Genomic DNA, 22,850 nt, shown 5'->3' with positions numbered 1-22,850 from the left:
AGCTGATTTCAATTTAGAAGAAGAAACATGGCCTTTAATGATTGAAAATTCTTCAGAAAGAGGTATGAGCTCATCTCTGATGGTATTGCAGACATTCAGCAAATTGGCTTACATGCAGCTTTTAATCCAAGCACAATTAAAATGTCCAACTGCAACAACATTATTGAAAGCAGAAGTCCAAAGGTAGGTTTGCTTCGGTATCAGTGAGGGCAGAAATATCGATAAAAGGTACCCATCGATGGGTGTTTTGACACACCAGCACATTGGAAGAATGCCAGTTCCCCCACTTGAAGACATTATTAACCCCAAGAGTCTTTCAAATTACTTCTTAGCAAATGAACAAAAAAAATTCCCCAGGTAAACTAGCGACTATTTCATTCCAGGGGTTCCAGCAGAACTTTGGAGGACTCAAACTCGGTTAGAGAGTTTAAAATATGTTTAAACTACCTTCCAATTCTCTTTAAGTTGAGATTCACGTGTTACAAGGTGATATTTAACAACCTACTTCATTTCCAAGAAAGTTATCCACCACTCAAAAGACAAAATCTAGTCACTTCCAAAATCAATCTTTCAACAAATATAACTATTTGGAAATCCTTAACGATATATCAAAGGAATAAGATGCAAAAATTCCATGAACTTTTTACAAATATACAAGCACAACAAAAGGCACACACCTGAAGGAATATGAGAAGACACAGTCAGAAATGATACCTTGAGTTATTCAAGATCGTGGAAATCTAGTTAATTTACAACAATAATATATCATTCCGTCATCCAAATTTCCTTAAAAAATTCAAGTCTTTTGTATTCTCCCAAAAGAAAAATAAAAGCTAGAGAGCCTTCTCACTTGTTTGTTCCAATTCAGTCACTCTTAAGCATACTAAAAAGCAAGCAAAGCAAATAGATCCAAACTATTTCTATACTAACCACAGATTTCAAAAAAGAAAAAGATAAATGGGATGAAAAAAGGGTTAAGAATTTCTAAGCCTTTACTCCTATTCTTCACGCATCATTTGGTAAATAGATAAACTTAGTGAAAACCATGAACTGCATGACCCATTTCTGTAATCACCACATGAGAAGGTGCAATCTTGGGACTTCAAATGTGAAAGGTAGATACTGATGACCACACAATGCCAATGTGCTTAGGGTTACCCTGCAAAATGCTCCACCATCAGCAAAATATCAATGATTTTGAATACATAGCAAATTCATCAATATTTGTTAAACTATACACATTACTATAGTTTAAAAACTTACACAAACAAAAATGAACACTTTAAAAGAGGAAGCTTCAAAATCTCAACTATATTCTCAAAAGAGAGTTACCAAGCCTTTCAAATGAGTTTCGCATCCATATTTATATGGTTTGAGGGATAGGAATGTGAAGAGTCATTCCCTACAAAACTTACAAAAAGAGAAAACTCATGGAATGTGAAAAGACACTGTACCTTTGTCTCATTAGACAATTACATTCAAGTGAAAATTTGACATGTTGGTCAGTGTCATCAATTATCATACACCTTCTCAATTGTCTCTAGCAACTTCTTGAGCTAGCTCCTGCAGATAAGAAGCAAAATTGTTGAATGCCACTTTGACAAGATGCGGATCTGGTCCATTGGAGTGAGTAAGCTTAACATCAATCTTCATTAACAGATGTAATGTCCCTTTTCTGGATTACCTTGTAATCTGCTCAAAATTCACAAATCCACATAAAACAAGTAACACAATATAGTTAGAGATATAATCCTCACCTAAGATAAGATAAGTCTTATTTGGAAACCTGCAACCAATCTAGATAATAATATAGATATAATCCATGTAATACATCCATTTTTAGGGTCAAGTAGAATATGCTTATAACACATAGATCTAAATGATTAAGTGGGGACTCAACCATAATGAGGTTAGAGCTGGGAGACATGATAAGTTGTCCCAAATATCCCTTGGCCTCATTTGGTCCTTAACCATGCGCATGAGGTGGTGTACCTACTGGAGCTTATACGCTGTTCTCCTCTATCGTGCCATCCTTCTCTCCTCTTATGATTGAGGATCCCTTCTAGTTCACCTCAACAATTGACCAATATAGGGTTCGTAGGGGAGACTACAATAGGGTGCCCTTAACTCGACCCTAGGCCCAAGAGCGGAATCTCTTTCCTACTTGGCCTCATGTGGTACTTAACCATTCTCATGAGGTGGTGTACCTAGTGAGGCTTGTATGCCATTCCCCCTCCTTGCACTCCCTTTCCTACCCTAGCATGATTAGTTGTTGCAAAATTGGAAATCATATTATTACTATTGTTCAATATTTATGGTGCTAAATACATAGATGTGGGTATTGTATCAGTGCATAGAGTTTCCTGTACCGAATTGGAGTTAGTGATAGCTTTTACCAATTGTGGAACAAGATAGATCCTGCATATTTTGATCTCCTCTCTTGTTCTTCCCTATGCTCTAAGTTGAATGGTCTTTCCTTTATACTTTATTGGTGAAAGAGTCACCACTTTTTATAGGGATTGAGGCCCCACCTTTCATAAGAATTGAGTCACCACTTTTCATTTCTGCCTTTGAGAATAATATATTATTCTCCAAACTGATCAACTTTGGATCCCTTCCTCAAATGAATCTTCTTCCCTTTATATCTCCCAACGTGAGGGAGAGGTCACTCCTCTTCATCATGTATGCCTTTTGGCAAGAAACACAACCATTCACAATGAGCACCGTTTTGAAAGAGTGCAGCCACTTCCTTATCTATTCACATTCCTTTTCTTCTTCCATTAATCTTTTCTTGATTTAAATGCTCCCTTCTTCCTTTCTCCCTCCTCCCCCTCTCAAATGAGCTTCTCTTCTCCCTTTTATGTGTCATTTTTGAGGAGTCTCAACTTTTCATTTCATGTCTTTTGACCATTCATTAACTTAATTATTATATTTTATTATATTCTTTAATATTTTAATTAAAGTTTAATTTTTATTCTTTTGTATTTAAATTTTATTATTATTATTTGTTATTATAATTATATTTCAAAGTGGGGACATTATAGTTCACCCCACCCAAGATTACTTGTCCTTAAGCAATGATCATGGAGTGTTCAAAAAGATTCCCAATATGAAATGGCTTGGGCGACACACATGGAATAAAAATGCTGGAAACACATCAGGTATGGACACACATGGAATAAAAATGCTGGAAACACATCAGGTATGAACCAAACACTGAGCATACACATAAAAACACATAGCGTACACATGGATATATGTAAAAACGGAGCATACACACAAATACACATATTGTAAGATTCCTTCTCATTGACTAGAATGCATCCAATATGAAATGGCTTGGGGGACACACATGGAATAAAAATGCTGGAAACACATCAGGTATGAACCAAACACTGAGCATACACATAAAAACACATAGCGTACACATGGATATATGTAAAAACGGAGCATACACACAAATACACATATTGTAAGATTCCTTCTCATTGACTAGAATGCATCCAATATGAAATGGCTTGGGGGACACACATGGAATAAAAATGCTGGAAACACATCAGGTATGGACACACATGGAATAAAAATTCTGGAAACACATCAGGTATGAACCAAACACTGAGCATACACATAAAAACACATAGCGTACACATGGATATATGTAAACACGGAGCATACACACAAATACACATATTGTAAGATTCCTTCTCATTGACTAGAATGCATCCATTGATTTATTTTTTTCCTTGTAGGCTGGCAGGATCATGCTCTGATACCACTTGTAATGTCCTTTTTTGGATTACCTTGTAATTTGCCCTAAATTCACAAATCCAAATAAAACAAGGAACACAATATAGTTAGAGATATAATCCTCACCTAAGAATAAGATAAGTCTGTTTTGGAAACCTGCAACCTGTTGGTTGAAAATTTTGTACACTTGGGGAAATATACAAAATTGTGGTTTTAACCACAGTGTGAGTAAAACTCTCATAATTAAGGGAAGGCTCCCCCTATCTATCTAAAGCTTAAAAATAAAATGGGATGGGACAGCAGTCTTTCTTCTTCTTTCAAGAAAGACAATATCCTTTTCTCTTCACAAAAAAGTGATAGTGATTTGATATAAAACAGCAGTAACAACTTTCAAAATGAAATGAGAGAAAGGAAATGAAGTTTCCTGAAAGCTCAAAGACTTCCGTCACTTCTTTCGGGACGAGACAACAATATCAAGCTCAAAGTCTTGATTATGTGAAGGTTCTATCTACCATTTTCCATACTAATTTTATTAAGAACAAATTATAACAGCACAAAGACTGAAATATCTTATTCTTTCTACGCAAGACAACAAGAACAAGTGTGAGCTCAAAGACTCACAGCTATTTCTCATAAAATCTACTTACTTCTAAACTCTGTTAAGAACAAGTGTAAGCACAAAGCCTTACAACTTTTTCCCAATAGAACTTCTACTTTAACTAAATTAATCTCCAATACTTGCAGCTCAAAGACTGCAAATCAGATTCGATTAAGTTCTCAAAGAAACACTTGCAAGAAAGGTAATATGGAACACAAACTCAAGAATGTAGCACAAAGACTCAAAGTTTGAGCAATTTTCTTTTATTCCTTTCAATTCTTCAATTTACACATAAAAACTCAAAGACTTCTGCTTTTTAAAAAGATAAAGATTACAATAGACCCCTCAAGTATTTATAGAAGAGGAGCTTTGAGAAAAAGGTGGGAGGATCCCGATTAACTTGAGAAATTCTCTCAACCACCAAGACTTATTCAATAACTAACTATGACTTATTCCAACTACAGTTCTAATTGAACTCAACTTGTAGTTGCCTTACATGTAATTACAAAAGTGCAAGTAAAGAATTGACTGACAATTTATAAAGGTTTTTACGTGCAACTTGTCAAAACGAAATTACAACTTAGAGATTACAAATCTGGAAAAATACAACATAAGTGTTGAAAAACACTTAAGCTGCAGCATGTGAAGACATGAATCCTTCGAACTTTTGGATGATCATTCGTAGCTCAGCAGGATTCGGTTCGTGGGTGTTTTTGGCAACAACCATGGTCTTCACAATGGTATCATGGCATCGAAGAAGCATAGAGTTGTTCTTCTCCAAGATAGACTGGATTTCGTGCAAAAAGGTTTGATGTTTCATCAGAGCCTGGATTGAAGCAGTTGAGAATTGTTCACTCCTCCATTCATTATGAATCCTCATCTGTAGATCTACAAGAACTTCTTCTTCTGGTATCAGCTATTCATTTTGACCAAAGTTACCCCGAGTTTCCGGGAAGGGGACGGCGGGACGCGTTTCCGGGACGGCAAATTTTTTTGCCAAATTTGGGGACGGCGGGGGACGGCAAAGGGGACGGCTATTAAAATATAGGAAATATTTAAAATATATAGGAAAATTTCAAAATTCTAAATGTTCATATGAAAACATGGATAAAGCATGCATACATACATTATATTCATATGAAAACAATAAAACATGGAAATGGCATGTGTATGATACTATGAAAAGTTGAAGACATTTTAGATTGTAAATTCTGAACATACAACATTGTTAATACTCAATAGACAATATGCAATTATGCATTCATAAATCAGAATTTCAATTCATTCACATTGTCAATATGCATATCATAATAGATATTAAAGAAATAACATACAAAATGTCAAAACAAAGAGGTTAAATTTTCCCTACTTCTATCGACGCGGTTTCCCCCCATATTTTTCAACGGGGGTTTGGGGGCAGCGCCCCCAAGGTGGGGTCAAGGGGCATCGCCCCTTGCGGGGTCAAGGGGCAGCGCCCCTTGCGCGCTCCCTGTCGCGATACAGGGCGGGGTCGAGGGGCAGCGCCCCGCGAGGCCAAAAAAACTTATTCTTTCATAAAGGTGTTGGGTGTTATTTTTCTATTAACTCGTCGAGTTTGGCGATTTTTGGGCGATTTTCTAATCTCTGTGTCAAAATGCCCAAAGGCTACACTGCTGCCATATAGTTTCATTGTCAAAATTATGAATTAAATTAATGTTATCTTTTAAATTTTTTATTTTTACTAACAATTTGAATTAATAAGGGGCCTATATTAGAAAATTTTTTAAAAAATTTGAAAATACAACTTTTTTTAGTTTTTTAATATTTATTAATGGCCTTAGATAAGGGGGACGTCTAGCCGTCCCCGGGACGGATTGGGGACGTCCCAGCCGTCCTCGGGACGTACGGACGTCCCCCAAGGCTAGGGCAGGCGTCCCCCCGTTTCGGGGACGTCCCCTCGTTTCGGGGACGTCCCCTAAAAATATAGGGCAATTTGGGGACGGGGGGAAACGTCCCCTGGCCGTCCCCAAGTCCCCGAAACGTCCCCGGGACGGGGACGGGGGTTTTCAGGTTGGGGACGCGTCCCCGGGTAACTCTGATTTTGACTCATTATGTTGCGAGAAGCCTTCTCACAATGGGAAACAATTCCTTGAAATACTTCACCCCGCAATCTCATTGCATCATCAATCTCCTCAATGAGGGATTTGAGAACAAGGGCTTTATTCTCCAGAAGTTCTTCAAATTCCAAGTACATGACCCTGGAAGAAATAATGGCATGCTCCTGAAGAACACTCAATTGTTGTTGGGGCATGGTGCGCCAGATAGTCAAACTATCTTCAACCCTTTCTAGATTCTGTTTGAAAGTGTTAGAGGTATGATTCAATTTCTCTTCAATGGCCTCCAACTTAGACATCATTTGGAAAATGTCTTTCAGCACTTGTGCACATAGATCATGAAATTGATCCACCCAAGAATCCAATGCTTGTACTTTCTGGGCAGCTCTCTCAACTCCATGAATCAGTTCTTGGCAACCGGAAGAACTTGTAGGATTACTCCCTTCACCAACAGGTTTTGTAATTTTATGAACAACTGCAACAAGTTGTCGGTTCTCCTCTTCTAGCTTGTCTTTCTTTGCTAGAAGTTCGTCATACTGCTGCACTAGTGAGGCTACAGATTGCTGGGCATTGTGTTTGACCACTTCATGCATTTGTTTGCCCAATTCTATCCTTGTAACCCTGTAATCAGCAACTTGCATTTCCTCACGTGGCTTACCCGCAAGGGGCTCAACAATTTCTGCCACTTTCATCTTATTGCTATCAACAGTTACTCTTGAGATTGTCTTGGCCTTTTTAGCAACCTTGGGCCTAGACTGTTTGAGTTGTTGATAGTTAAAGACATCAGGAGAGATTTCCCGCTTCTTCCTCTTTGGGGTAAAAAAACTAAGCCATGGAGGTAAAACAACTAGTTCTCCTTGAGTAGCTGCTGAAAGCGAAGGAGAAGCAGTTTCTGTTTGAACAACCGTGTTCACCCTGGGAGGAGTATCTGTTTGGATGGCGACCATGGTTTGCTCAGTAACCAATGGGCATGAAGATTGCCTCATAAATTCTTCAAAGCCAGAAGTAGAGGTATCCATCTCTGACAAATGGATACATGCAGGCGTATCCTAAGGAATTTCCAGCGAACTCTCTTGTAGATGATCAGGATGCGGCTCAACTGCTGAAATAGGAACGACATTCTGAAGAGACTCTTCCACTATTGTGTCAGGAGGAGAAAGAGGCGTCTCAATGGAAATTGAGGAAGGAATCTCATGAGGTGAGTCCAAAGCTAGAGACTTAGGAGCATCATCAGATTGCTGTCCTTCTTCTGGATTATCAGGATCGATCACATGAACATGAAACCGGGACTTTTCTTTTCCACAAACTGTCGCCTCCTCAGGAGGAAGCACTACTGCCCGACTAACCCGCAATTTGATACTGGTGCCTGAAGATGATGCACCTTCTTTATTGTCAATCTGAATTTCAGACTTTGTCCAAGAGGTCCCGTAGAGTCATCTTCTTTTCCAACCTTGATTTTGATGAGTCTAACAACATTACCTTTAAGCCAAGTGTTGGTGTTGGCAAGAATAGGCTGAAACCTTTCAAGAATGGAAGTGCACTCTTTGTGTGACCATTGGATTAAAGGAAGTGGAGCTTACTCAACCCTTCGTGAAATATATTTTGGATCAAGCACATGACCATCATTGATCATTCCTTGCGGAATGTCCACCAGGTTCAGATCAATAACCTGCTCAACAGTAAGCCTGCAGTAGTCCATCTTGAGAACCTCCATTTCTGTACGAAGATCTACCCAGATATCCTCAATATGATGCACGTGCACGAAGGACTTTTTGATTTTTTCCTTCATACCCCGGTAATCAAAATCTGCCCTGGATTTAAACCTTTTGACTTTAATCTCATGCATCTCAGTCTCCAATTTTCAATGGGTTTGTTGTAGAAATCCCCATTCCGACCTTATGTCTGACAGACTGATGAGCGTGGACAACCATGATCTGTCTTCCCAACTCCATAAGAATGATCTTATCGGTCAGGTATCTAGGAAGCATGTATGGCTGCCCACTATAGCATCCGACTCTCATATAGGTAAAGGTCGGGAATTGAAGAAACAAGCACCCATATTCATTCACTCTTTCCCATGCCTCATCTGACACCCTTCTGTTCTTTAAAGTCTTGTCAAATTGGCACATGAAGTAACCAAAGAATGCATCTTGAACTCTTCTGAAATGCAATCTACTGGGTCTCAAAGGCAGCTGATCATAATATTCCCATACAGGTATAAGCGAGCGGTCACCCTTGGTAGAAAGTCCAGGGAAATGTTTGAGTGACGCTGCCAAATACACTAAGTATGAATTCATGTAGAAAGTCATGGTGGTAGGGAGTGCTGCAAGTTGCTCGCATAAAGAATCACTGATAATCTCTCCCCATGATATATGATGGGATTGCCTTATGAACATGGTAAACTGATACATTCAGGGTTCAAAAACATTGGAGTGTTCAAGACCCATCATCCTGCCGAGGAGAGTTATGATATCTCCAATTTCCCACTTAAAGTCACAACGGTACAACTTAGCCCACCTTGAGAAGGCGGCTCATGGTTCATGAATCCACCTGTTAATATGACGTTTGCAGTCCTTTTCCCTCTTGACAGATTACTCGGTTGCACTATCCTTTGAAATTTCCATATAAACAGAGGCTGGTGGTATTTTGAAGACTTTCTCAATTGTATCTGCATCAAGGCAGATTATTGCTTCACCATCATCATTTTTAATGGTTCTTGTCTCTTTGTCAAAGCGATGGGCGCAAGCGAGAACAAATTCAGGTTCTAGGGCAGCCACTGGAAAAGAGGATGCATGATGAATGTGGCTGTCCAACAGCCGCTGCATGTTACTATCCTGCGGATCCTCCACTCTCTTGATAAATTTTGACATGTCCACATGCTCTATTTCTGTATCTTTTATGCGATCCAAAGGAGAGGAAACTTGCGAAGGTGAAACTTCATTTTGGTACTTGTCATTTATATTTCATCTTCTTTGGAATAGGAGAGGATGGTAAATTTGACGTTGAAGGACAAACTGGTATACTGCGATGAAAACTTAAAAGTGTTAAGGCTATATCATAATCAGCTGCAACTAACATTTTTCCTTCTTCAAATGGGAAGAACTCCAACCCTTCCACTTCACAATTTTGTGAGGGAAAGATGGGAAATAAATGGGAATGGTGAAAATTTGACTTTGACCAATTTCGGATCTTGGGGAAAATTTTACAAGTATACAAGTTGGGAAGAGTGCACATGCAATCGGATTTTTAAAACCCAAATGCAAGTATACTTGTAAAACGGAAAATGGAGAAATCAGTGAAAAATGGGAATTAGACTTGCGGGAAATGACGTGAACGGAATGTACGGATATAGGCGATATGGATGGATAAAAATGGGAAGATTTTGGGAATGTCATTTCCAAGAAAATGAGAAGAACTTTAGACATGCAATCCGGTTCTAAAAACCCGATTTTGGAAGGAAGGGTATTTTTCATCTTTGCAACTTGGAATTTCAACAAAAGATGGTTAAATTCTTATAACCCCAAGGGAAGAACAATGATTTTCATCCAACTTGTAATCGGGATTTCAAAACCCCGAATACAAGTAAAGAGGGAAAATGGGGAAGAACAATGCAACTCACAAATTGCCTTGGAAAGGGGAAAATCTCTCTCACAGAACTGATTTTTGGGGCAAAATAAACATATACACAAATTTACAACTAGAAAGGAAAAACAAGAAGACAAGAAAACAAGAAAAAGAAACAAAGAAAGAAAAGAAATCATATCTTGCTTCAAACTGAAAATGCCTCTTCAAAAAGATGATCAATCTTTGAAAGAAGAAAGGAGAACTCTTAAATAGAGATTAAACCGCATTTCAAAACCCTTGCCATGTTTTACCAAAACGCCTTGGGCAGAAAAATGTGGCACCAAAAACAAACTTAATGGCACAAGAACCGGTCTTAGCTTCCTCCAACTTCAACGCCTTAGCATAATAAGCAAAAACGACTTAGGAGATTGAAGCTTTGTGGAGTTTGGATCCATCAAAATGTGGGTTTTGGCAAACATGTGTTTGCTATTTTAGATAAAAAACCAGCAAACATAAACCCCAAATGGCCTGATAGATGTTTGCAAATGCATAAAAATAGGGAAGAATCCCAAATGCCTTGCATCTCCCAAAAAATCTCCACAAAAAATGCTTCCAATTTGCAACAAAAACGCCTTCCTTTAGCTGGTCGGGTTTTTGGAAAAGGAATGCAAGTTTTATTTTTCATGTAAAAGAGAAAATCGGGTTTTAATTCCCATATAACAAATTTTAAAATGTTACTTTTCCCTCAACAAGGCAAAATCGGGTTTTAGAAATGCAATTACAAGTTTAAAATTCCCCAATTTGCACTTTATGAAAAAAATCGGGTTTTTTGGGCATAATAGCAAGATTAAAATTGTCACTTTATCCATTTCTAAGCAAAATCGGGTTTTGGAGAGAGATGTGCAAGTTACAAATTACTTGTAAAGGGAAAATAAAATCCCTACAACAAGTTTTAATAACTTAACACATGTAATAGGGGAATAAAATCCCTATTGCAAGCAAAAGACATTAAAATAGGGGTTCTAGAAAAGAATTACAAGTGAATTTTAAATATGCAATTTAAAATTAACTTGTAACTTATCCAAAAAATCCCTATCAAAACTAAAAAAGCCAAAAAGCATCAAGGGGGAAATAAAAACTAAGTTACAAGTTCTTTTTTCAATAAAGTGCACTTGTAATTAGCCAAAAATTTCCCTACAAAGACTAAAACAAAGGAAGACATTAAAACTTGCAATTCAAGGAAAATTTCCCACCTGCAGCCAGGGAGAAAAAACCCGAAATTAAAGGAAAGACATAGCAAACGAACCTAGAATGCGATGAAATTCGAAACGTGGTGCGAGGATGGAGTGAGGATTAAGCCAGTCCAAGGATTAGGTGAAATTTTGCCTCGGGAAGCGTGCCATAGAGTAAAATTTTTATTTTTGATAAAAAATTCATGTAATGGTCCTTCATTTTTGAAAACAAAATGAGGACAACACAACCAAGTTAGATAATAATATAGATATAATCCATGCAATACAACCATTTCTATAATTAAGTAAAATATGCTGATAACACAGATCTAAATGATTAAGTGGGGGCTCAACCATAACGAGGCCAAGGGGGACAGAGTTTCCACTCTTAGGCCTAGGGTAGGGAATAAATGGGGCACCTTATCATGTCTCCCAACTCTAACCATAGGGTGCCCTTAACTCGACCCTAGGCCCAAGAGCAGAATCTTTGCTCCCCTTGGTCTCATGTGGTCCTTAACCATTCTCACGAGGTGGTGTACCTAGTGAGGCTTGTATGCTGTTCCCCCTCCTTGCTCTCCCTTTCCTACCCTAGCATGCCTACCCTAGCATGCTTAATTGTTGCAAAATTGGAAATCATATTATTACTATTGTTCAATATGCATGGTGCTAAATACATAGATGTGGGTATCGTATTAGTGCATAGAGTTTCATGTAGCAATATCTTTTACCAATTGTGGAACAAGATAGATCTTGCATATTTTGACCTGCTCTCTTGTTCTTCCCTATGCTCTAAGTTGAATGATCTTTCTTTTATTGGTGAAAGAGTAGCTACCTTTCATAGGGATTGAAGCATCACCTTTCATAAGAATTGCGTCGCCACTTTTCATTGCTGCCTTATATTATTCTCCAAATTGATCTCCTTTGGACCCCTTCCTCAAATGAACCTTCTTCTCTTTATATCTCCCAATATGAGAGAGAGGTCACACCTCTTCATCATGTATGCCTTTTGGCAAGAGATGCAACCTTTTACAATTAGCACCATTTTGAAAGAGTGCAGCCACTTCCTTTTGTACTTCCCATTCCTTTTCTTCTTCCATTAATCTTTCCTTGATTTAAATGCTCCCTTCCTTCTTCCTTTCTCCCTCCTCCCCCTCTCAAATGAGCTTCTCGTCTCCCTTTTATATGTCATGTTTGAAGGAGTCACAACGTTTCATTTCATGTCTTTTGACCATTCATTAACTTAATTGAAATTTAGTTATATTTAATTATGCTCTTTTATATTTTAATCTTAATTTTATTTTGATTCTTTTGTATTTTAATTTTATTATTATTATTTATTATTAAATTATATTTTGAAAGTGGGGACATTACAACAGCTCCTAGAGATTTCTTTACACTGTATTGAATTCTTCTATGTTTTGTTTGAAATCTTCACAAGGGAAATGTATTCTTATCAAATTGATGTCACAACAAAGTTAAGATCCCTAGGAGATTCCTTTTTTACCAAGTCGTGGAACTGATCTCCCAACATTATCGCTGTCTGAACATTTCCCTCGTCATCATAGAAGATGCACTCCAACTTCTCTATAAAATCTGTCATGGAATCCATCACACCCTAGATCAAAGATCGAGCCTTCTTAGACTTATTTTTGATGTGGAAACCATATGCTAGTTTCCATTTGTGATGCACATTCAGCTTGTAGTCAGTTAAATCCTCTCACTGACGATATATTGGAAGTCCATTTCTGCCATTTGTGTGATAAGAGGAAAAATGCTTTCAATAGCCTGCAACTCATCACTTACCCCTGCATCAATGCTTCATTAGATTCTAACTCTTTTGATAATGCCTTAGCATTATTGACAATATCCTGCATTATTTTGAATCCCATAGCTATCAATTCTATATTCCAAGCATGGATAGGTCTCATTACATTCCCTAATTTGCTTTCTATGGGTCTTTCTTTCTGTGTTTGAAACATATTGAGGAAATACACTCAAAAGGATGAACCAATAGGACCAACCAAGTACTCAATATATGCTATGTGATGAGCAACTTTATCCTTTAATTCCTCATTGGTGGCTGTATATGTCGAATTTGAACTCTCTATATTGTAAATCCTAACAAGATTTAACCACAAAAATCCTAGATCTACAATGAAATCCAACAGAACATTAATGAAGAACCATAAAACATGCAAAATCATGAATAAATCAAACGATACCATTCACACATTCAATGGGTTTGATTTTCGTTGTTCTCCTATCTCCATTGGTCTTGCTTTTGATATTTTTCTCTTAGATTTGTATGCTTGCACAAGAGCTCAATGGTGAACGGATAGTGGTTGTGATGATGTAGCTTGATGTAGGCTAAAGTCAATTCGGCAAACTATAAGTATGCTCCAAGGTTGCTATATGGAAAAGAGAGGGGAAGAAGTCTCTTCTATGGAGAACATCCTAAAAATGAAGTGATAGGATTAAGAGGTGGGATAAAAGATGGTTGGCTAAGATTGAAGGGTAGGTAGAGGAAATAATAAAATTAAGGGAGTGGTAAAGATAAATGAGAGGAAAAAATAAATGAATTAATTAAATAAATAAATAAAATAAATTAAAGAACATATTTAATTAATAGATGGAGGGGGCACATAAATTAAATAATTAAAATATTTATTTAATTTGGGAAAAAAAATTTAAATAAATAATAAATATTTATTTAATTAGGCTAGGAAAATTTTAGGTGTCTACAGTGGCCTTATCTTTATTCATCTTCTATATCAACCAATTCAATGATGATTTGGCAATTTGCTACCCTTAATGTTTTTCTAGAGAGATTGTGGTCATCGTGTAATTTGAAGGCTATATATCTATTTTAGGAACATTTGACAATGGTGTAAATTTGTAATGATTTGAGCTTGTTTATTCCCATGGATGTCAGTTATGATTGAAGATCTTACTTTATACTTTTAAGAAGAATTGGCTTTGGAAACATAGCAGCTAATTTAGTGAGATCATTGAATGCCAGCTTGGTGATCCTCTTCCTCTTTTGGATTGTTTGATAAAGCTACTTAGGACTGTTTGTTGAATTGCCTTTTCTTATTGAGCACTTTATTTAGGTTGTTGTTGGGTGTTTTGATGACGAGGAGATTTAGGAGGAACAAGAGTTTTTGATATAGGAGATGGAGCTCCATTAGCGGATGTAGAAGGTACCCACATTGGGTATTGGGACAAAGTTTCTTTAGGGGTGACTTTTAGACAACTTGAAAGGAGGGGAATTTTGGAGGTTGAGAGGCAAGAGGCGAAACCATGAGAGATTGGGATGGTCTTCTAAAAATTTCTTTAGGAGGGGAAGGTATGGGTTCATTGATCTAAGTTGTTTCTACTTGGATACCATGGGAAAAAGATTTAGGAAGAATATTTTGATTGTCTAAATTTTGAAGTGGCTCTTCCCCTTGTGTTGTTAAACAACAAATCTTTATTTTAGGGCATCTCTTCTTCCATACTAATCCTACTTCATCCTCCTCTTGCTCCTTTTCCTCTTGCCTCATCATTACTACTTTTGGGAGGCTGCTTTGAAAATTCTTCAATGTTTCCTCCAACCACTTCTTGCTTCTTTTGATCACCATAGATGTTCTAGCCTCCGCATTATTGAATTCCTTAGAAATCTAGTTTCTAGTAGGTAAAGGTTGATAAAAAAATTTGTTGGCCTCATATGAAAGATCTAATGCTTCACCTTTGTCATGAACCCTGTTTGGCATGGGAGCTATATGATTCATCTTCGTTTGTAGTGCTGTCATGTGGGAATATGAACTTCAAACTTCTACATCATCAACACAATTAGCCCAATAGCCCTTCAAATGAGGCTTTTGCAAAATGGAAGACTTAAAACCTTCCATAAATTGCCTAGGATTAAATGACTCTTGCTTCATATGTATTGAGTTATAGTGGAGCCAATCCAACTTGTGCGTTTTTGGTTGCATGATTGGTTGGATAAGAATATCTCCCGATTGATGGGAGGAGGACACACCCTTCGCCTTTCTTTTTCCACACAATTTTTGTACCTCCATACCCTGCTTGCACACTTCTTTCAAAGCTAATTTATCACCTACATAGGCTAGTTACTTCAATGATGCTCTTGAATAACCTCCAACCTTGATATAGGTGAAAGTAGTAAATTGATAGTACCAATTATCCCACTTTTGGATTTGATCCATAGCCTTAGGGGACATCCTCTTGGCCTTATTATTTTCAAGCATTTTGATGACATTGAACATGGAGGCGTCATTTGCCCCCCATAAATGCTTGTAGCTTTGCTTTAGTTCTTTAAGGGTAATATTGATGTACCGATTGATTTCCTGAACCTATGATTCCAAGTTGTTCCAATTCTATGAATTTTTGTCTCCTTGCCAAGACATACACTAGGTATGAAGTCATAGAAAATTGCTTTGATTTATCGACTTCACATAACTTGTTATGAATACAGTCATTCAGGATGGTAACCCAGTCAATAAATTCCTTTCCAGAAATGACTTTGGCTGTATAGTGAAATAACCAGGGATGAAACATTTTTGCATTCTCCAGGTCAAATACTTTTTTAAAAGAGTGATTGCATCATTAATTTCATTGTTGAATTCATTACAATATAATTTTTTGGGTATTTTGGCAATGATGTGTTGGTTTGGCTAAATAATTTTTGTTTATAATATCTATGCATTGATATGCATTGGTTTCAAAGTATATTTTTGATGACTCCGTAGTAATCTTCACAAAGGCTTCTCTAAGTGGCAAATTCCAACCTCTCTTCAATGTAAGTTGGTCAAATCTTTATCATTACCTTTTTGTCAATACTCTTGATAACTCTATGCTTTTGATTATAGAATCTTGCACATATCATCATGAGGTCTACTGATTGAATAGATACTGGAAAAGTTTTTGCTTTTATAAGATTGCTCAACTTGAGATTGTGTAGCATTGATTTTGTCTTCTTGCATTTCTGTATCCTTTTGTGGAACTCTTCCATGCCTACATGTCCAAAATTCGTATTTGTGATACTATTGAGTTTTGAAACCAATTTTAATGTTGGAAGAACACCTTTGTATTCATACTTAAAGCTCATTCTAATGGGCGAAGTCATCCCCTATATGCACATTCTTTTCAAAATTAAATGTCTTATTGCCAAGGAAAAGTAACTCTTAGCAAAATATAATTTATATTTTTCCCTTGATCCTTCTATTTGGACCTTATTAACAAATTGTTTGTGATTAAATCATCTAAAGGTGCTTTTCTACAATTAATTTTAGAATTTTATAAGCATTTGGGAGAGTTTTGGACTTCAAAGGAAACTCGCACTTGCAAATTGGGGTTTGGGTCCACTTTGAAGTGTGTAGTTATTATTGGAGGTTGGGGTTTGTTTGCATTTTGCATTTGCAGTGCAAATTGTAGACTACAAATGAAGTGTGACTTGCAGCTAAGGGTCAGGGTTTGTTTGCATTTTGCATTTGTAGTGCAAACTACAGACTGTAGGCGAAATATGACTTACAATCGAGGGTTGGGATTTGTTCGTGTTTTACATCTGTAGTACAAATTGCACACTGCAAATAAATTGCAACTTGTGGTTGGGGGTTGGTGCTTGTTTATGTTTTTCAGTTGGAGTGCAAATTACAGATTGTAGATGAAGTGCAACTTGTGGTTGGGCATTGGGGTTCATTTGAATTTTGTATTTGTGATGCAACTTGCAAACTGCAGATGTAGTGACTTTGACTATAATAATGCCCCCATTACTAGTGTTACGCCTTTGACCAGAGCTTTTGTTGAAAGTGCATGCTAACCTCTACCTAGGGATTACAATTTCTCACCCACCTCTAGTTGCTTTAAGAGATTACTAGCTATCGGATCAAATAAATTAGATAGAATAGTAGGGGCCTGAAAAACCCTTGACTTGATTTTCTACCACTTTAGCTTCTTCTATTTGCCTCAGGTCCTGTTGCTTCTGGTCCTTCTTCATGGGTACACCTCCTACCCTAACCATAGCACGATGCGTGAGAAGGATGGATGCTTTGATGTTGAGCCCGCCTACGTGTAACGATACTGAGTGAAATACCTTGCTTCATTCTATGCCACTAGGTGTGCCCGTTCCTATTTCCTCTCCATTCTAAGTATCTCCGTTCTAAGGTACACCCTGCTATTGGCCCTTCTAAGCTTACGTATATCTCCTATTCTCGATAAACTCATTTCGATAGAGTTGTGTTTCCCACCCATATTCGTTCCATCCTTCCCAGGGAATTATGCATGCCCAGGTTCTCCAATAGGGTGGGTTGTTTGCCTCGCATACTCTATTTCTCTATTTTTCCATTACCAAGGTACCTAAGCCTCAATAACAGTGTTTCAAAACATTGCCAATGAATAGATATGTTTTCCCAAGGGAGATAGGAAATGAGATCTTGTCTACTAAGTGAGATCGGGAAGAGAAAAGAACCCGCTTATGGGGGATTTTAAACTCGTATTGATGATTCACTAGGATCTGCTTCCATTCTTGTTTCATATTATGAAGTTTTTGCTTGACATACAAGAAAGCTCCGCCTAGGGCCAGGAAGAACGATTGGGTTGATAGGTACAATCGGAGATATATGCAACTAGAGATAGCTGCTCTGAGACATGCAATGATGCGGAGGTGACTGCTTCTGATCTTGAATAGAACTTCATTTTTCTACACCCTATCAAAACAAGGATGCTCCCGATAATGCTATATCCTATGCTTTCTGATTTATATGTTTACCTCGCTAATAGGAAGAATCTTCTCCTCTTCGTGAGTACTCCTGTTGATGCACCAAATCTTCCACCCGCATATATAACTGATTTTCCTACACCTTTACTTTTACTCTTGTTCACTCATGCTTTTTAGGTTTCCACTTCGATACTTTCACCTTTGGTTTATATACCTTATTTCTAGTCTTTACTGTTGGAGCTATATTCAAATTGGTAGTCCATGCTTGGCCCTGCAACTGAGGTTATTTCTATTTCAATTGCGAGAAACTGACACTAGTAACTAAATGCAACTTCGATCGGTCGAGCGAGCTCATGTACACCAAATAGAGACGGATCGTCGAGATACGGCCCATAGAATAGTAGGGGAATCGAGAGACGGATAAAGAGATCGATCGCCCCTTATAATAGTAGGGCGGCCCCATAGAATGGTAGGGGAATCAAGAGACAGATAAAGAGAGTTTTTAGCCTCTACTATTCTATGGGCTCTATTGGTAGGGGGCCCCTTTCTCGATTCTATACGTAACATGCCTACTAATTAATAAACCTGCTAGCCCTTTTGAATGGTAGGGGGTTTTGAACTATAGGTGTTAAAGGTAGGTAGGCTTGGGCATTCATGTTATGTATAGAATCTCGAGGTCCAATGCCAATTCAACTATACCTTTCTCGCCCAACTGACGGGTGGGAGGGCCCCTAAGATTCTATGGTAGTTCCGGGTGGGGGGGCCCTACTATTCTATGGTAGGATAGCTCGAGCTGGATTCAGACATCAAGGTCGGGCTCTACTATCTTAATGGGCAACGGTGTATACCAACCATGCTTAATACCTAATTTTACACTTATCCAATCAAGGTTATCCCTTGCTCTCTCTTTGTTCAAGCAAGTAGGTGGACCCCCCTACTATTTGAATGAAGGCAAAATTTCTACCCAATCCTAATGCAGTAGCTCACCGGAGGTAGGCCCTCACCAATAGCAAGGGTAGCCTGGGTTGTAACAGCAGTTGTAGTTTCCTAAGCACCATCAGCGTGGTAAATGGCAGAGGCCACAGGAGGACAGGCATTTTGACCAATTGATATAGTTTCTCTTGATCCATCAGTCACCCCTTTAGAATAGTAGGGCCAGCAATGGATTCAGAGACAAAGGCAGCTACAAGGCCCCTTTTTTGTGGAGACATAGGGGTAGAACCGGGTCTACCAATGCCGGGATCAATTCCAGTGGTTGTTGTTGACTTACCAGTCTCAATTCGATAGCTCCTTATCACTCCACGTGGCATCTGCCTCCACCACCTTATCTCTCCATCTGCTATTCATCGATCGCCAGACAGCAACCTCCGATCTTCTCTCCAATCCGATCCGCTCTCCAATCGTCTGCCTGAGTTAGTGCTGGTGAGGGTCAAGTCAACAGCTGACACACCATCAACACTGGACAGCGCAAGCAACTGTGGCAACAGGGGGCACGGGAGCCAGTGAAACTGAACGCACGGGTCATATGGGCTAGGAATCGAACCATGAACCACTGTATCAACACGGTGTCGCAGCAACCGTTGCGCTGTGGGGTGAACCCCCACCTTGCTATTCATTCCTTATAATGGAATATGACTTTTTTTTAAATTGATTTTTCACATTTTTTAACTATTAAATTATAAAGTAGAATATAATTAAATAAATAAGTATAAAATGTTTATTAAATTTCTATATATAATGTATCACAATGATTTTTTTTGTTTGGTAAGTTGTGGACATGGGGTCTACTCCCATATAGATAAATAAAAAAATATCAAATTTGCATCAACTCATAGATGGGGGTGCTATAGTATTACATGTTTCATCAGATTGTTCCCTTTATTTGATGACCTTAATGTGATTTGATGCTTGGATCCTATAAGGTTCTTGTTTCAATATGACAATTAAATTGATATAAAGAAAAAAATAACTAGAGTTTTGCCATTGATTATCTTATACATGCTATACTGATTTTGATGGAAGCTATTTTGGGGCAATTGATCACCTTCCATACAAAAGTGGAGGTGGGTTAGAAATTATTTATCAAAGCCCTTAGAGAAAAACTTGATTGTATTAACTGCCCAAACTGAAACAAGAATCTTCTCATGAGATTGGGCATTATGCTTTGCTCATGTTTATTCATTATTGTGAGTGTACAAAAAGGTATTCGTTGACATTGTTTGTGTAATAAAGCCATTAAGTCAAATTTTTTTATGCAGCAGAGAGTATGGAGAGGGATAAAGAAGCAGTTCCACAAGCTTAGTTCATTCTGCCTGTTGTGACTGCAGAGGTCTCTCCATGATGTGTGTAGTGGTTAGCCCCTCGCCTCTAGGGCAAGGATTCCACTGTGTGAATTATCACATCTCATTCTTGTGCTCCTCAGGGAAGAGGGGAAATTAGATCAAGCTTGTGCTGCCTCTGGGCTATGTTGTGAAACTTTTTTCTATTATGAGCCACCTGTTGGTTGGCAAAAACATCCCACAGCTGCTGATGCTAATGCCGCTGCCACCTTATGAATGGCACTTTAATGTTTTTTTTAATTCTAAACTTCAGCAATGGGATACTGTAGATGCCTTTGAATTTGGATTTTGGGTGCCTTGATGCATACATTGAATATAGAATTAAATAATTTCATTACAATGAGAATCTGAAAGTCTAATAGATCCAAACAGTTACTGTTTTATAATTTATAGAAAAAGATGAAAATCAAATGAAAGAAAGCTTTAGTGTAGTATATCCATTACACTCCTTATTCGGTTATTAATAACCTCAATTAGTTTGTACAACCTTAGATCATTCATTCTAAAACTTGACTTATATCTAGCTTACAAGTTACATTCCTTACTGTTTGCTTCCTTGATATTGGCGTGTCCTATGATGCAGGTTCTTTGTGTATTTCACAAAAGTTGATGATAATGGCAACAGATGTATCTCAAAGTCTGCCTCTTCTTGATTAGTCATTTTGCTGATACATTGTCTTAGAGCTAGTTTTCTATGTTTTGCAGGTCTGGAGTCCTACAGCCAACAAAGAGCGGTATGCACCCTCAGCAATAGAAGTTTTAAGGATTGTTGAAGAGACATTGGATGCTTTCTTTGACTTGCCAGTATCTCAACACTCAGATCTACTTCCAGACCTTGTGGGTGGGCTTGACCGAGTTCTACAGCGTTATGTTTTTCAAACTAAATCTGGATGTGGTATGATACTTTTTTCCTGTATGTGCCTTGGTTTTCACTTGTAAAAATCAAATATCTCTTCATTATTTAATATTGTATCAGTTATCATGGCTATGATGTGTTCAGTGATAATTTAGATTATGCCATGCACCTTATCTTTACAGGAACGAGAAACAGTTATCTTCCCCTTTTGCCTGCGCTTACCAGATGCTCAACTGGATCAAAGTTTCATGGTGTGTGGAAAAAGAAGGAGAAATCTCCAAGCAGTCAGAAAAGGAAGTCTCAGGTAGAGTCAATCAATGGTTCAGAATCTTTGGGGTTGCCACAACTCTGTGTTCGGATTAACACTTTACATCACTTTCGGACTGAATTGGAGCAATTAGAGAAAAGAATATCCTTTGGCTGGAAGACTGATTTGTCAGTCAAAAGCAACGAAACACTGAAATTGGCTTCCCTGACTACTGGAAGTGTGCCTGAAGCCAAGTTTGAAATTTCCCATAAGGGCAGTAAGGAAGGCATCCAGGACCTTTGTGAGTCTGCTGCATATAAAGTGGTCTTCCATGATTTGAGCAGTGAACTCTGGGATGGTTTGTATATGGGGGGAACTGCCAATGCAAGGATAGGACCTTTCCTTGAACAACTTGAATCAAACCTAGAGATCATAGCAAACACTGTCCACACAAGAGTTCGTACTCGTGTCCTTACAGCATTGATGAAGGCCTGTTTTGATGGATTTTTGTTGGTATTGTTGGGAGGGGGCCCTTCTCGCGCTTTTTCAAAATATGATTATGAAATGATAGAGGAAGATTTTGTGGCTATCAAGGATCTGTTTAAAGCTGATGGTGATGGCCTTCCTTCAGAGGTGGTCGAAAAGGCAGCAATGCCTGTGGCAGATATTTTGCCTCTATTTTCAACTGATACAGACCAGCTGATTGAGAATTTCAGATATATGGTTTGTCAAGCAAATGGCTTATCTTCAGCCAAGTCAAAGCTACCATTGCCTCCAACAACAGGTGCATGGACTCCAACAGAACCAAATACACTTTTACGAGTATTGTGTTATCGTAATGATGATGTGGCTACCAAATTCTTGAAAAAAACTTACAATCTGCCTAAGAGACTTTAGTACTCTTTTGTGAAAGTCGACATCCATTATGGAGTCTATATTGTAGCATGAATATGGTCCTTTTTTGGTATGATGATTTTAATCAGTGTGTAGAGTACTTAAGATTTTTTAAATTGTAACTCATGTACAGGAATTCTTGACTTTGTAGAGAAGCAAGTCTAGTTAACTAATCAGTCTGCAAATTTTCAACTGGTGACAGAATTGAAATGACCCTGATGTAAAGCTTTTATTATCGTATCAGCAAGGAAGTGATCATTTACATGACAGGGTTGGTAACTGCTTTGCTCTCTGATAGGACTGCTAACAATTTATGAGGTGAACTATTTTTAATTTCCTTTGAAGTTTTGCTGATTTCACCATGTTGCATTTTATTTCAAAATGGTGGCATGCTTCTAAACCTGGTAGCAGTTAATGGTAGATTGATTTGAATTTTTCAATTTTATTTTCCAGAGTTATAGTTAACCTTTTATGAAACTTTATTGTCTTTTATAACACACTTGGCTACCACGCCCTTAACAATTATACAGCATCCATATGCTGTCTGTGGTGGCTTGCTTGC

At 37.9% G+C, this 22,850-nt stretch overlaps 1 protein-coding gene across 2 annotated transcripts in view; it reads left to right on the top strand.

The window, feature by feature from the left end:
* Window positions 1-22,555, top strand: part of LOC131069771 (protein unc-13 homolog) — a 28,973-nt gene extending 6,418 nt beyond the window's left edge. For both annotated transcript variants that reach the window (XM_058005333.2, XM_058005340.2), the window contains 2 exons: window positions 20,997-21,186; window positions 21,330-22,555. In XM_058005333.2, coding sequence (XP_057861316.2) covers window positions 20,997-21,186; window positions 21,330-22,291 — 1,152 coding nt within the window. In that variant the 3' untranslated portion in view covers window positions 22,292-22,555. The remainder of the gene's footprint in view (window positions 1-20,996; window positions 21,187-21,329) is intronic.
* The last annotated feature ends 295 nt before the right edge of the window (window positions 22,556-22,850 follow it).

Source organism: Cryptomeria japonica, chromosome 6 (assembly GCF_030272615.1).
Source record: "Cryptomeria japonica chromosome 6, Sugi_1.0, whole genome shotgun sequence".
Taxonomy (NCBI): Eukaryota; Viridiplantae; Streptophyta; class Pinopsida; order Cupressales; family Cupressaceae; genus Cryptomeria; species Cryptomeria japonica.
The sequence above is the reverse complement of the archived record's forward strand: the minus strand, read 5'-3'. Positions and strand labels throughout refer to the sequence as shown.